The sequence below is a fragment of the Anoplopoma fimbria genome, chromosome 18 (assembly GCF_027596085.1).
Source record: "Anoplopoma fimbria isolate UVic2021 breed Golden Eagle Sablefish chromosome 18, Afim_UVic_2022, whole genome shotgun sequence".
NCBI classification, from domain to species: domain Eukaryota; kingdom Metazoa; phylum Chordata; class Actinopteri; order Perciformes; family Anoplopomatidae; genus Anoplopoma; species Anoplopoma fimbria.
Window position 1 is genome coordinate 7,165,157 of NC_072466.1, and position 14,883 is coordinate 7,180,039.

At 41.9% G+C, this 14,883-nt stretch overlaps 1 protein-coding gene across 1 annotated transcript; it reads left to right on the forward strand.

Moving 5' to 3' along the window:
- Nucleotides 1-1,009: 1,009 nt before the first annotated feature.
- On the forward strand, nt 1,010-13,794 carry LOC129106824 (phosphatidate phosphatase LPIN1-like). The gene is made up of 20 exons (XM_054618068.1): nt 1,010-1,192; nt 4,097-4,300; nt 4,412-4,507; nt 6,028-6,314; nt 7,365-7,460; nt 7,553-7,670; nt 7,812-8,094; nt 8,704-8,797; nt 8,883-9,067; nt 9,154-9,247; nt 9,484-9,553; nt 10,137-10,229; nt 10,323-10,384; nt 10,476-10,614; nt 10,739-10,887; nt 11,060-11,146; nt 11,342-11,494; nt 11,685-11,799; nt 12,014-12,117; nt 12,223-13,794. Exons 2-20 carry the CDS (start codon nt 4,109-4,111, stop codon nt 12,404-12,406), a joined length of 2,601 nt encoding a protein of 866 aa, XP_054474043.1. The 5' UTR covers nt 1,010-1,192; nt 4,097-4,108; the 3' UTR covers nt 12,407-13,794.
- Nucleotides 13,795-14,883: the final 1,089 nt, after the last annotated feature.

The window sequence follows — 14,883 nt, forward strand, 5'->3', positions numbered from 1 at the left end:
TGATTGGACGAAATTATCACCTCACTTCTCCAGGCTGACTGGGTGACTTCAAAGGATGACGTATGCCCCGCCACGCTGTAGCTGGATCCTACACGCTGAACACAGTTTCCTTCAGTGCTCTTCAAACGTTGACGTTACAGCGTGTTGAGGTTGTGCTACAATGTAACATATTTAGTTTTCACATGAGGTGGCTGTGGCACATGAGGTAGAGAGCTTGTCCCGCAACCACAAGGTTGGTGGTTCAAACCCCTCTACCGGCAATATGCTGAGGTGTCCTTGAGCAAGACAGCTAACCCCAAGTTGCTCCCCGGGCGCTTCATTGCAGCCCACTGCTCCTCCGGGATGGGTTAAATGCAGAGAAATAATTTCCCCATTGTGGGACTAATAAAGGCTTAATTATTATAGAAAGGCATCAGTCCATTATTGTTTTAAGACCACAAATCATCCTAGTTTATAGACTTTTAGATTCCCACTGACTAGTTGAGGTTGTGCTACAATGTAACATATTAAAGCATATAAGTCTTATATTAAAGCATAAGTCCATTATTGTTTTAAGACCACAAAACATCCTAGTTTATAGACTTTTAGATTTCCACTGACTAGTTGAGGTTGTGCTACAATGTAACATATTTAGTTTTCACATGAAAAACATAAAGCATAAGTCCATTATTGTGTTAAGACCACAAAACATCCTAATTTATAGACTTTTAGATTCCCACTGACTAGTTGTATGTGTCCTACTGAAGCAACAGTCCTAAGTTAGTAATGAATAGACCATGAGGCTGTACAGCTGTGTATATTTTCGTTGCCACTGTGGCAGCCGAAACGATGCGTTTGGCAACTCAACAGCTCGACGCTGATTGGTCGACGGGCGGTTTTCTGATGTAGATGACGTCATCCGCTGACAGGATCTCTCGCTGAGACGGACGGACGGAGAGAGAGAGAGAGAGAGAGAGAGAGAGAGAAAGAGAAACGGAGGCGTCCGGAGGTGGAAATGAGTATCTCAATGCCTTAACTAGTCCGTTTTGTTTTTGTGTCGCTTCACAACTCAGTGGGAGCAAGTGAAGGCTTCACCAAACACGCATGCATCACCTCTCTCTGCACAGTGTGCTGCTGAGCTGTCATCCACCGCTGTGGAAACGCCAGGCTCCCCTGTGTTGTTAAAGGCTGTCTGCATACTGAGCCACAGAAGGTATGATCATGTTTTTATAGTGTGTTTGACTGCACCTGCATGTCTGATTGTAATTCAAGATTTTAAACACAGTTATAGGCATCTGTTATGATCAATACTGCGTCTTTATAATCATTATTATAGGCCTACTCATCAGTTATCAATCATGTCTGATACTTTGCATGTCAGGACATTATTATGAGTCAGCTATACATCTATAGGATTTTTTTTTTTTTCCTTTCAATATGTGTAGCTGTAGCTGATTGATGTGAGGCACATGTATTGCTGTGTTTATGTATGAGTGTTCCTAATTAAACTGATAATTCAGCACTTACACCTTCCACTTGCTTGGGTTCTTGTTTTCTTAAATAGTTATGAGGATAATATAATATAATATAGTCATTTTATGAGGCATATGGGTTATGTATGTGTGGTAAAATGGGACTAATGAGAATGAAAATGAAAGACTCTCTGTGTCTGTGCTTATCCTCTTGAGTGGCTCGGCCAGATAACAGCCTGCAAGGGAAGATTCATAACTGCAGCTTGTAAACCAATTAAACTAATGACCATACTACAGTTTAACACAAGTCAGTGGCTTTTAAAAAAACAGGATTTCACAAAAGGCTCAGTTGAGTATTTATCCACCACCGCCCATTTTTTTAAACCAAGCAGTGCCGTCAGTGTTTTGAGACATTGTTCCTCTTTCGTTTCATCTGTAACACAAGAAAATCTATTTTTGGACAAAGCCGCTCTGCAGCATGTAGCAGTGTTCACAGAAAAAAAAAAGTCCCACTGCTTTGATAATCAGCAGGGGGTTGGCCAGCAGCTCTGTAACTCTATGCCTCAGTGAAAGGTGAAATGAATAATTAAAGACGCTTAAGGTCATCGGGAAGAAGTATTTCAACACTCAGAAATAGTTATGGCTCCTCAGATTCAACAGCTGCTCTAAAATTAGGGCTCCTGTTCTCCTGGTCACATGCTCCAAAGGGGCAGATATGTTGGCATTGTTCCAAAATCATCCCTGTTGCTGCAATCACTTTTGGGGGCCCGTTGCCAACTGAGTCAAGGTCAGACCCCCTTCTCTGTTGTCAGACAGCTGCAATCCCCAAGGAGTCTTGACTGCTACAAGTGGGATTTATAACGTGTGGCAATTGACGTTTGCATCATAGTAATGTAAATGGATGAGATTGAATGGATACTTTTGAAATGGTCTTAGTTCATTTCCATAGGCTCCTTAGATGAAAAGAAAGATATCTTGATTGCATCCCTCTGCTGTAGTTTGTTCTAGAGTTGGTTTGTCACAACTAGTGACTCAGACGGAACAAAAGACCATGTTCTCTTCCAGATGTTTTAAACTAAACACTGCTCGTTTGGAAAAGGAATGCAAAGAAAGCCGTTTGTGAGGCGTAATTACGCAACAGGGGCCAGGACTAAATGGTACAATTTAGGGGAAGTATGTGTGCACAGTTTAAAGCCCCTTAAAACCTGCCCTCAAATAATGGACGGAACGATTACTTGAATGACTAAAAATCAGTAAAATTGCATCAAAGCTTTGTGTAGCTGCAGCCCAGCTTAAAATCTTAAATGTTTGTCAATGACTGCTCTCATAAATCAGATAATCTGCATGTGTGGGTGCGGTTTAATCAGATTAGACAATTACAGAAATCTATAATGTGAAACAACTAAAACTAACAATTGTGTGAAAGGAACTGATTGAGAGAATATGTTTCCATGGGCTTTAAGGACTGAGCTTCTTTGAAAAAAACATAGATGTCATTTTGATCAACCCCTCGCCTTCTCATATATGTTACTGTGTTAACATCCTCAAACCAGTTATGTACAGTGTATGACGGACTATAAGAGCTCTGAAGCTGTCTGCAAAGATGAACAATTAACATACTCAGACTAATGTGTGTGATCTTGTTCTTGCGTAACAGTATTCTTTACCATCAAAAGACATTTGCATTGTCAACACGTTCTGCTGTAGTTCCTGTGACGCCTCTGCTCAGCCAATAAATATAGATGAAGGCCATGACATCACCTTCGTTGCATGAGTACAGACTGGTCTAACTTGGTTTGTCCTTTGACCTCAGTTGCCGGGGTTTGCTGAATGGAAAACAGTCGGGTAGGATGATGGGAAGGTTAAAGTGGCATCAGGTTCTTTCTACAGTATGTAGGCCTCAGACCACTGAACAGGAACAAGCCTCAATGTCCTCTCTCCATAGCCAGAGCTTAGTGCAGCTCAAAAGCTGACTTCAGATCAGCGTGCTGGAATAACTTCACCTCATGGCCCTGAGGGAATTTCATACGCCATCAGTGGTTTGACTAAGAGACTGAAGAATGGAACAGTAGATGCTGGTTCATAAACACCTCCTCCTCTGAATGTTGACGGAGTTCGAGTGTTGCGGTCACCAGTATCCATCCATTTTTCCGTAACCTGCTTATCCAGTTAAGGGTCGCAGGGGTGCTGGAGCCGATCTCAGCTGTCAATGGGCGAAGGCAGGGTTCACCCTGGACAGGTCGCCAGTCTGTCGCAGGGCTGACATATAGAGACAAACAGCCATTCACACTCACATCCACACCTACGGGCAATTTAGATTCTTCAATGCACCTAAGCTGCATGTCTTTGGACTGTGGGAGGAAGCCGGAGAACCCGGAGAGAACCCACGCTGACACAGGGAGAACATGCAAACTCCACACAGAAGGTTGTCTGGCCCGGGAATTGAACCCGGGCCCCTCTTGCTGTGAGGCGACAGTGCTAACCACTACACCGCCGTGCAGCCCGGTCACCAGTGTGAAATGGCAAATTTAAGACCTTTTCGTATGGATGTGGGTGATAAATTTAATACTTATAATAATTTCTTCCGTACCGTCTTGTCCCCCCCCCCACACACACACCCCCCTTTCCACTGTTCCCTCCTCCAGACCCGTCAGACCATGAACTACGTGGGCCAGTTGGCGGGGCAGGTGTTCGTCCAGGTCAAAGAGCTTTACCGAGGCCTCAACCCGGCCACCCTCTCAGGCTGCATTGACGTCATCGTGGTGAAGCAGCCCGATGGGACTCTTCAGTGCTCACCTTTCCACGTTCGCTTCGGCAAGATGGGAGTCCTCCGGTCCCGAGAGAAAGTGGTGAGGGGCAACCGCCTTTGCTGTCACATTGAGAGACGTGTAACCTTTCAGATGCTTGAAGTCTTGTTTCCATTCCTTCCGCCTCTTTTGCCCCTTTCCCTGCTCCTCAAGGTGGACATGGAGATCAATGGAGAACCAGTGGATCTACATATGAAGCTTGGGGACAATGGAGAAGCGTTCTTTGTGCAAGAAACGGAAAATGATCAGGTATGGATGCATGATATTTGTATCTGAGCAGGGAATGGCTTTATAAAAATGGCTAAAAGTGTGATATAACATCCGTTGAACGGCGGTCATTGATTCAAAAAGAAACTAGATTCAAATGAAAACACACATCAGTCCCCGCCCCCCCCTCCCACGACGTCCCTGAAACCCGGACACACCCATGTTTACAACCGAGAAGCGTCATCCAAACTATCTTCCTTCTTACATGCAGTCATACTGTAGTAGTTTAAACAAGGTCACGCTGTGTGTGTGCGCAGAGTTGGCAAAGCAGACAGGATTTTTTTCCTTTCCCTTTTTGGCTGAACAGCTACCTCTGTTCATCAGTGGGTGAATGAGTCCGCAATGAAGCATTTACTATCTCAGAGGATCAATCTGGCAAAGAAATACGCTTTTAGTGGGGCATATTTGTGAATTTTGCTTTTAAGTGTGCCCTTGAGAACCATAAAAAAAAAACTACAAAGCAAAAAAATTACTTGGAAACCAAGAAAAAAAATGTTTTTCTTCAGTTCTTGGAAAGCATTTGGTTTTCCAAGATTTTCAAGCTGCAGGTTGAAAACAGCCGAGTCGCGCGTTCCCCTCGCTTATATATACATGAGGATGTGTGTAGCTGAAAGACACAAACAAGCGGTGGACTACTGAGACCGGAGGCCCGGGCCCCAAAAAGGGAAGTGGGTAATTTATTTTCCCCAGAGTGGTGTCAGATTCCCAGGCCTGGAAGAGAAAGGAGGGGGACAGGGAGGCCCAGAGTTCTTGGCACAGGGAAGAAAAACGTGAGGGAGAGTATTGTCAGACCACAAATCATATGGTTATACCTCTCTCTCTCTCTCTCTCTGTCTCTTTCCATATGTCTGCACTCACATTTACACATTTAGACTGCCCCTGCGCTGACAGCGGGAAACCCTCCTGGAAAGTATTTTCGTTTCCTAAAAGGAGGTATTAAACCCCCCCCTACCCCTTCTTTTCTCAAAACTGAGGAACACAGTCTGTTTTGGATTGGCTGTTTGGTTTCACTGGCAAAAGCTCTCCTCACAGCAGAATTGGCTGTAAACAGTTTTGCAGTGATTGCACAGTTTTGCCTCAGACAAAAACTGTACAAAACAGTAGACAGAGGATGTCGCATGTGTACAAAATAAATTGAATTGAATTGAATTGAATTGAATAGAGTCCTGTTTAAAACTTCAAAAATCTAGTTTTAACCTGCTTACAGAAATTGTTAGGGTGGATATTCTGGATAAAGTACAAATCACACTCTCTGACCTCTTGCAGCCGACAGACCTATTTGTTTGGTCTGGATGTGCTCCAAATAAATGGTTCTTTGCAGATGCAAGTAGTTGAAAACACATATATTTCAGGATTTCTAAAAAAATTAATTCAGATGTACTTCATATCTAACAATTTTAATGGCTCTTGTTGATGTTGAGTGTTTTATATCACATCTCAAAACCTTTTTTATTCTGAAAGGCATTATATTAATGCCCCTGTCTTTATCTTATTTCTCACAGGAAGTGGTTCCCTCCTACCTGGCCACCTCTCCGATCTTGTCGGACGGGTCCATCCTCATGAGCTCCTCCCTGCTGGGGAAGAGCTCCGGGCCGCCCATACAGACCCTGGGCTCTGCCGGCTGCATGGGAGAGACCGGCGGCGGGATGATGAAAAAGAGGAGGAAGAGGAGAAGGAAGGCTCGGGCGGACAGCGTGAGGAGGGAGGAGAGCGGGGACTACTCCGGGGACGAAGACATGTTCACCATAGATATCAGCTCGGACGAGATGATGGAGGTGGAGAGAAACAGGTGAGGAAATGTGGAGGGAGTAAAGGATAAAGGGGGTGATGGAGGAGAAAGGGGAATAAAGAAGGCAAGAAGAAACACATGTGAGTGGCAAGCAAAGATAGTGATACACGGGACCGAACAAGGGAAGGGGGGGTAAGTATATTACATCACTGAAATGAGCTGTAACCAAATCGGAGTCTGTCAGATGATAATAAACAGGCCAGTGTCTGCAGAGGAGAGGCTGTGGCATTGGCACACACACACACACACACACACACACACACACACACACACACACACACACACACACACACACACACACACACACACACACACACACACACACACACACACACTGATAAGACACTCACGACCATATGGAAAACATGACTACTATTTAGATTTTTACTGGATAGAAAAGAAGCTTTCAAGTGAAAAGAGGAAATATCTCACACAGTGAGGGTTTTTGTTAAAGGGTGCTTGATGTTTTATCGTACGTCAACATGTGACTTGGCCTCTGGTTTAATCTCAAACAGAGCATATGCAGGCGTGCAGCTACAGCAGCCATGTTCTTCCATTACTCTATTTGATTAAGTCCATTCATCAAGAATGAATAGATTTATTTTGATCTCGGCACATGTGTGGGGAAACATTACATCTGAATTCTGGCTTGTCTCTCCTGTACTCTACTGAGGGACAACACCACGCTGACAGTGAGGACAGTTTTAAAGAAAGATGGCTGTATATGTAGTGTAAACACATTGTTATAATGTTTTCTTATTAAAGGGAACAGTCTAGTTCTGACACCAAGCCAGCATTAGTAAATTCCGTTGCATTTCTGGTTCAATTACTTTATGCTTATTTTGATTTTAACTGATCGAACCGAACATATAAACAATTGGGGAGTAAAAAAGGAAACTTACACTCTGTTCATGTGTGATCTTTGTGGTTGTGAAATGGGTGAAAAGTGAAAGCTAAATTATAGACTATTACAAAATAAACGACATCATGTTGCAGATTAATGATATACATAGATACGGTGTACATATACGGTATTTGTGTGTGTTTCAGGACCCGGGACGTCCTGAGAGACGAGTCAACAGTCGGCTCTTTCAAACAGACCGGCATCTACACCCGTTCAGATGGAGAGTGGAGCCCAATTCAGAGGTGCTTCACTCACTCATATGACGAAGACCTCCATGTTGTTATACAAAAGAATCGTCTCTCTAATTCCTGTTTATCGTCTGTTCCTCTCTCAGCCCTGGAAACTCTCGTCCCACCTCTCCCAAGAGCGATTCTGAACTAATGACCAAGCCGTCAGACAATCAGAATCCAGCCATGCTGTGGGCGTGGGGGGAGCTGCCACAGGCTGCCACGGTAACCAAAAAGTGTCTACTGTGCATGCATACACAGAGAGAAAAGCTCTTAATATATTTGCAGTAGTTTTTGGTGTGTTAATACACCACACAGTATGGCACGCAGGGTTTTTAAATTTCGCCCTCCTCCATGTTTTTCTAGCCGTCCTTCCTGACAGTGAAACCCAACCCTCCACCAGTGTTCCCAGTATCCATCCCTGTGACTGAGAGCACGCACTTCCGCGTGATAAATCACGAGACGTCCTCGGAGCAGTGTGGACTGATGACGCCAGAGGAGACGGGTGATGAAACAGTGGGGATGGAGTCAGAATCCATGAGGACAGAGTCCCAGACAGCTGGAGATGTGGCAGCTCGTATGACCTCTGACACGGAGGAGGCCATGTCTGCTCATCCAGGCAAGACAGACTCTCCATCCAAGAGAAAAGGTAACAGTCGAAGGGGAGACGGCACAATAAGATTTATAATTAATTTTGGAGGTTATCGCATCTGCAATCATTTAATTAGCTTAGGGTTTTAGCTGTCAGCTCTACAGCTTTCTTTTTTCTGTATTAGTTTATAATGTTAAAAGCACCAATATTAACAAAATACTTTTCAAAATACTTTTGGAAAGTGTTTCTAAATGTAATCAGTTACTCAAAATAAGCAAGAAAAAGTGTTTTTTCTAACATTTATGGTTTTCCACAAACCAAATATCATTTCATGCATAGTATTAGTGTGAGCTACAGCGAAATAAATCAGTTGGCCTGAAGAAAACCAAACTTTTTTTGTGTTTTGTGGTGAAATAGTATCTTTTAAATGTACTTTGCAAAAATAAATTTACTATTATATTTTTCTAATAGAAGAATTGTAAAGCCAAACATAAACTTTGAAGAATATTATCAAGAGAAAACTACTGCAGTAAAGATATCTAGAAACAGTCTTTTTCACAGTGTTGAGATAATTGTTGCATTTTACTTGCCACTTATTCAAAAAGCAAGCTGTAAAAAAGGATTTTCTCGAAAAGCAAACACAAAGAAGCTGTCTTTCTGTTGCAGACAAGAGAAGCCGCCATCTTGGCTCTGATGGAATTTACCTGGATGACATCACAGACCTCGAGCCTGAAGTGGCGGCCCTTTACTTCCCTAAGAGGTATGACGACACAGTCAGACCTCATGAGCACAGGTAAAGTTTTAACACATATGATCTAGCCGAGCTTAACTCCTCGTCTCCGTAGCGACGGCAGTGCAGCGGTGAGGAGCATCTCAGACCCGGGTCTCCACAGCACCAGTCTGTCTCCACAGTCAATCAGCTCTGGAGGAGACAGCGGTGTGGACAGCTACTGCGACCACATGGCCGACATGCCGTCCATCACCATCTCTCTGTGTGGAGGACTCAACGACAACAGGGAGATCACTCAAGGTAAGACCCTGACACAGAACAGCTTCAATGCTCGTGTTGTCAGAAAAGGGAATCTGAACAAAAAAATGCATGTGTCTCGTTTACAGAGCAGTTCCACGAGAAGATCATCTCTTACCAGCAGTTTTCGGAAAACCCCTCCATCATCGACGACCCCAACTTAGTCGTGAAAATTGGCTCCAAGTAAGACATCTCTCACCAGAGAAATGAAAAACATCAGGCTACAAGCAGTTTACAATCCACTGCACGCTGTATGGATTTTATCTGCTACACTTTGCAGCAAAAACTGCAGCATGTGCAGGATTGTTTGAGCTCATAGTGACATTTTTGCAGAGACATTTAGCTGACAACGTGTTTTTTTTTTTTTTTTTTTATACGGTTATGAAGTTGATAAAAATAAATGTTGTTTCCTCCCTCAGATACTATAATTGGAGCTCTGCGGCTCCCCTTATGCTGGCCATGCAAGCCTTTCAGAAACCGCTGCCAAAGGTGAGAAACTGATACACAGGACAGATATTAGACTCTCGGTTGGCTGGTTGTGTTACAAGAATACCACTCCCCCTGTTGACTGAAACTGGTACTGCGCTTTCAATGACTGTTTCCCTCTCCACCTTATACTTTTACCCACCCTACATGCATTATGTTACAAAACACCTAATGTGCAATCTATAAACGTACAACCTTAATGTTCTGTTATCGCAGTCTTTATGTCGTGTGACAAACACCCACTGAATCTGTCCTCCCTAAACTTTGTCTCCCCCCTCTGTTCCCCTCCCATCGGTGCATCCATCCATCCATCCATCCATTAGTCCTCTTTCCTCAGTTATATTCACTCAGCCTTAGAGTTTCTCCTCTGTTGTCTTACTGGTGTGCTGGGCTACAGCTCTGTACGTCACAGACACACATTCTTTTTACCCTTTCCTCCTGTTTTCTATTCTTTCTTTACCTTCCTCATTCCTTGTCCTCTATATCAAACCATACATGCTTTAGGTTTAAGTTGTTTTTGTTTAAGTGTGTTTTTTTATGGTGTTGTGTTGTGGTTGTTTTTGGGGTCGTGTGTGCTCCGCTTCAGGCTGCGGTGGAGAACATCATGAAGGAGAAGATGCCCAAGAAAGGAGGGAGGTGGTGGTTCTCCTGGCGAGGCAGAAACAGCAGCACCAAATCGGTGATTCCTTCTCATCTTGCTGATGAGTTGTTTTTTTTTAGATTCCACTAAACGTTTGTGCAAAGCATATCAACCTTGGTTCTCCTCTTACAGGATTCCGTCTCTGAGCGCGGGTCCGGTGGATATGCTGAGCAGGATGGGACAATGTCAAGCAGGTGAGGAACCCTCAAACATTCATGGTTTAGAACATCCTGACTGTCAAGGACTGAACATCCTTTAACACTCTGTCACCCTGTCTGATGCCAGACACAAAGAGGAGTCGTCCTCCAGCGATGAAGACCACGAGGCAGCCATGCAGGGCTCTCCCACCATCCAATCAGAGCCTGGACTCATACTAGGAGGCGTGTCTTATAAGAAAACACTCCGTCTCACATCAGAGCAGCTGGTGAGGACATATTTTGAATTGTTCTACTTATTGTAGTGGTTTTTACCTTTTTATATTATATCTCTTTCTCCCTCTCTCTCTCTCTCTCTCTCTCTCTCTCTCTCTCTCTCTCTCACACACACAGCTGTCTCTCCAGCTGCAGGACGGTCCTAACGACGTTGTGTTTAGTGTGACCACTCAGTACCAGGGAACCTGTCGCTGTCAGGGAACCATCTACCTCTGGAACTGGGACGACAAGATAATTATCTCTGACATAGATGGAACCATCACCAGGTGTGTGATACATGTGAAAACAAACATTATACAACACAGATGAACTTTGTTTGGAGTGTAAATGAAAAAAAAAAATATATATATATATATATATCGCCCAAACCTATAGGTTGTGTCCATGCATTAGCCTTCGCTCACATGTCTAAATTAATTTATGCATTTTTGTCTTTAGGTCGGACACACTGGGTCACATCCTGCCCACACTGGGGAAAGACTGGACCCACCAGGGCATTGCAAACCTCTACCACAAAGTCAGCCAGTAAGCACTAAATGTCAGATGGGAATTGCTTTGGTTAGGTTCAGTCAAAGCAAAACACCAGAAGGCTCAAATTTCTTGAAAATTCTGTTCACATTTTACAAACAGACCAAAATACAAGCTCTGAAAAGAAGAGATTTGTTGTAATTGCCATGGAGTGATTATTATTAATACGCATGCTTGTTCTTGCTTCGTCAGAAATGGATACAAGTTCCTTTACTGTTCGGCGCGAGCTATCGGCATGGCCGACATGACCAGAGGTTACCTCCACTGGGTCAACGAGAGAGGCACCATGCTTCCTATTGGCCCCGTCCTCCTCAGCCCGAGCAGCCTCTTTTCAGCCCTGCACAGGTCTCTCATTCACACAAACACATGCATAGGTTTCTAAATGAACACTCAAGAAGATTTAGATGGCACCGCGACTTTATCATTGTTCTACTGTACTGATTGTTACATCTCTGTGCGTGTGTGTGTGTGTGTGTGTGTGTGTGTGTGTGTGTGTGTGTGTGTGTGTGTGTGTGTGTGTGTGTGTGTTTGACAGGGAGGTGATTGAGAAGAAGCCAGAGAAATTCAAAGTGGAGTGTCTCAATGATATCAAGAACCTCTTCTACCCCAACACACAGCCGTTCTATGCAGCGTTTGGCAACAGACCAACGGTAGGCACGCTTTACATAAAGCACAACTGATGGTACACTAGGTCTTTTAATCTGATTACTGGTGTATAATTTATCTGGATTGTTTTGGGGTTGAAAATCAAAAGCCATTTGTGCTGTAGATTCTTGCATAAATGCTTGTTACTTTTGCATAGATTCATTTAAATAAATACATCATTTCTAACACTGAATTAAATGCTCTTTTATATTCTTTTAGGATGTATATTCCTATAAAGAAGTAGGAGTGCCACTGAACAGGATTTTTACAGTAAACCCTAAAGGCGAGCTAGTGCAGGAGCACGCCAAGACCAACATCTCATCGTAAGTCCTGCATTCGGTTTACACGTTGTACTCGAGGAGGAGACATTATAATGTTTCTTTTTGATTCATTTAACGTGTCTAATTGTTGCTGTCTCCTCTCATCAGCTATGTCCGTCTAGGTGAGGTGGTGGACCACGTGTTCCCTCTTAAGATGCGAGCCTCATCCTCAGACTTCCCATGCTCGGACACCTACAGCCACTTCACCTACTGGAGGCAGCAGCTCCCCCGGGTGGAACATCAGGGTACTACACCTCCACCGACTCCACAGACTCCCCAAATCAGCAGCTGACCACCTGTGGCCTGCTGAATGGCTGCTAGAAGGCGGGCTGAGCACTGATGGCGGGATGGTTATGTGATGTGTGAGATAGGAATTTGTAGGGATTTTTTTTTGTAGAAGAAGATGAAGCACTTTGAGGGCAAAGCAGAGAGCAGTTTAAGTGGGTTAATCTGCTGTGATTATTTAAAACGCACAAGATGGATGTAATAGCACTTTTATGAAAAGATGGCCTTTTGACTATCTGTATGTATATGATAATAATTTATTCAGGCAGCTTAGCACATGTATTCTTTTGAGTGAGTGTTGACATCATTTCAGTAGCTAGACGTTTCAAGCTATTTATGCAGAAAGATGAAAACTGTATTTCTCAAACTATACCGATTTTCAGAAGTGCATCACACCTGATATCAAATTTATTTCCTTGCTCTGAACTTTTTCATTCAAGACTGTTTCAGATCCTCAATCAGCATGGTGTTGCATATATATAGATATATCTATATATCTATATATACATGTAGGCTGGAGCAACAGATGTGATATGTATTATTCTGTCAGTATTGGTTACATAGTGTGGTAAAATGTATTACACAGCACAATGAATGAGCGGCGTCTATGTAGCTTGACATTATTCTGACAGAGGGTACATTATATAATTGGTTTTGAATTAATATTTATTGTTGAGACAAAGTAATGCTGACAGGAGAACAGAAAGCAAAACATTTTTATTTTTCTATTGAAATCACAGTGTGTTGATGTTGTGATCAGAAAGTGATTTCTGTGGCGGCCTCATGAAATGAATATATCCAGTTACAGTTCATACAATAAGTCTATGTGACTGTTAGGTGCTCTCTAAGATTTATGCTCGGTTCCATAAATGCCATTAGATATAGTTTGTTTATTTATCTGGTTACATCTTGACTGATATAAAATGTAGCTTACATTATATGTCACCCATTGGTTATTTTTCTGCTGCCATTCCCTTTTCATATCACTTAAACCAAGTAAGCGACAGTATTAAAAGGAATGTTTGACCTTTTTTTTCAAAGTAACAGACACTTGAAAAGTGATCTTTGTATCTATACAAACACCACATATAACCTGAGGTCATATGCAGTATATGAGCAGGAGCTGCTGTCATGGTAACCTGACGAATTCATCTGTATTTTTATTTTGAACCACCCGAACAGTGTCATCATATTGAGTAAGCGTGTAGTTTATGGAAGAGGATGTGCATATAATGCTTAATTATTCTTTCCATGAAAGAGCTCAAATAGCCTGAAAGCGTATTATCTTTGCCTTAACTGTGGACGATATGATGAATCATTTGTTCATTTATTCCCTCCACTCCTTCTCCTGACCAGTTCACTGTTACATGTATGTGGGCAAAGTCAATAAAAAATGCCTTGATACAAAAGTGAGTGTGTGTCAATAATTCAGCATGACAACTCTCCATTCAACTGAACAGAATGGTGGAAGAAATGTTCATATAAAAGTAGTAATATTACACTGTGAAAATACTACAAGTAAAAACCTTACTTAAGTAGGTTTCAGTGTATTACTATTATATATGATTTTTTTTTTTATTAATGCTACATTAATGTGTTGCATTTTACTGTTGTGGATGTTTAAGGTTTCAATACTGCTGAGTAGTTTAATTTACAGCAATGCATCATATTCTATAAGATCATCACATTTGTAGTGTTGCTGTTGAACAGCAAAATCACTAAAAGACAACTATTCATGAGAACAGCCATGTTTCATTTTGTGAAGATCAATTTTCTAGATGATCAAAGAGGGGTTTTAATTAATTCATTTAGCTTAAGGAGTAGGATCTTTTTTTTAAATGAATAAAAAAATGAATAAAAAAACGTTACATTTGGATGCATGCTATTTACTGGAAGATGGGGAAGATGATGAAAAACAGGAAGATGATGAAAAATTATAATCTGAAAAGTAACTAAAGCTCTCAGACAAATTTAGAGGAGTTAAAAGTAGGAATGTACTGATACTGATATCAAATATCGGGTCGATATTGACTCTTTTAGCTGGATCAGGTCATCAGTGACAATGTGTCTGATCAATTCAATTCAATTCTATGTTTATACTCCATACACATTATATACTAGAATTTAATTTCTGTTTGGGTCAGTTTTGACCAATCTGTTGTAGGATTAAAAAGGTTTACACTTAAATAGTCATTTCTGTTAATTTTGAAGTTTTTTAATGCACAATGTATTATTTTAAATAATAAACCATCATTTTTTTTCTTTTTATGTATATTTATGTATTTATATGTTACATTTAGTTTTTACAAATTTAAGAAAACAACGTTTAGGCCAAACCTGATCTTGTCCTACAAATAAAAAAAAAAAATGATGCCAGTCACTTCCCACATTGTGAGGCATACATTTAACAAGTAACTTATCTTAAGTTTTTATTTAAATACTATCCTTGAGAAAATATATTTTGTTATAGAGCTTGTCTAGTAT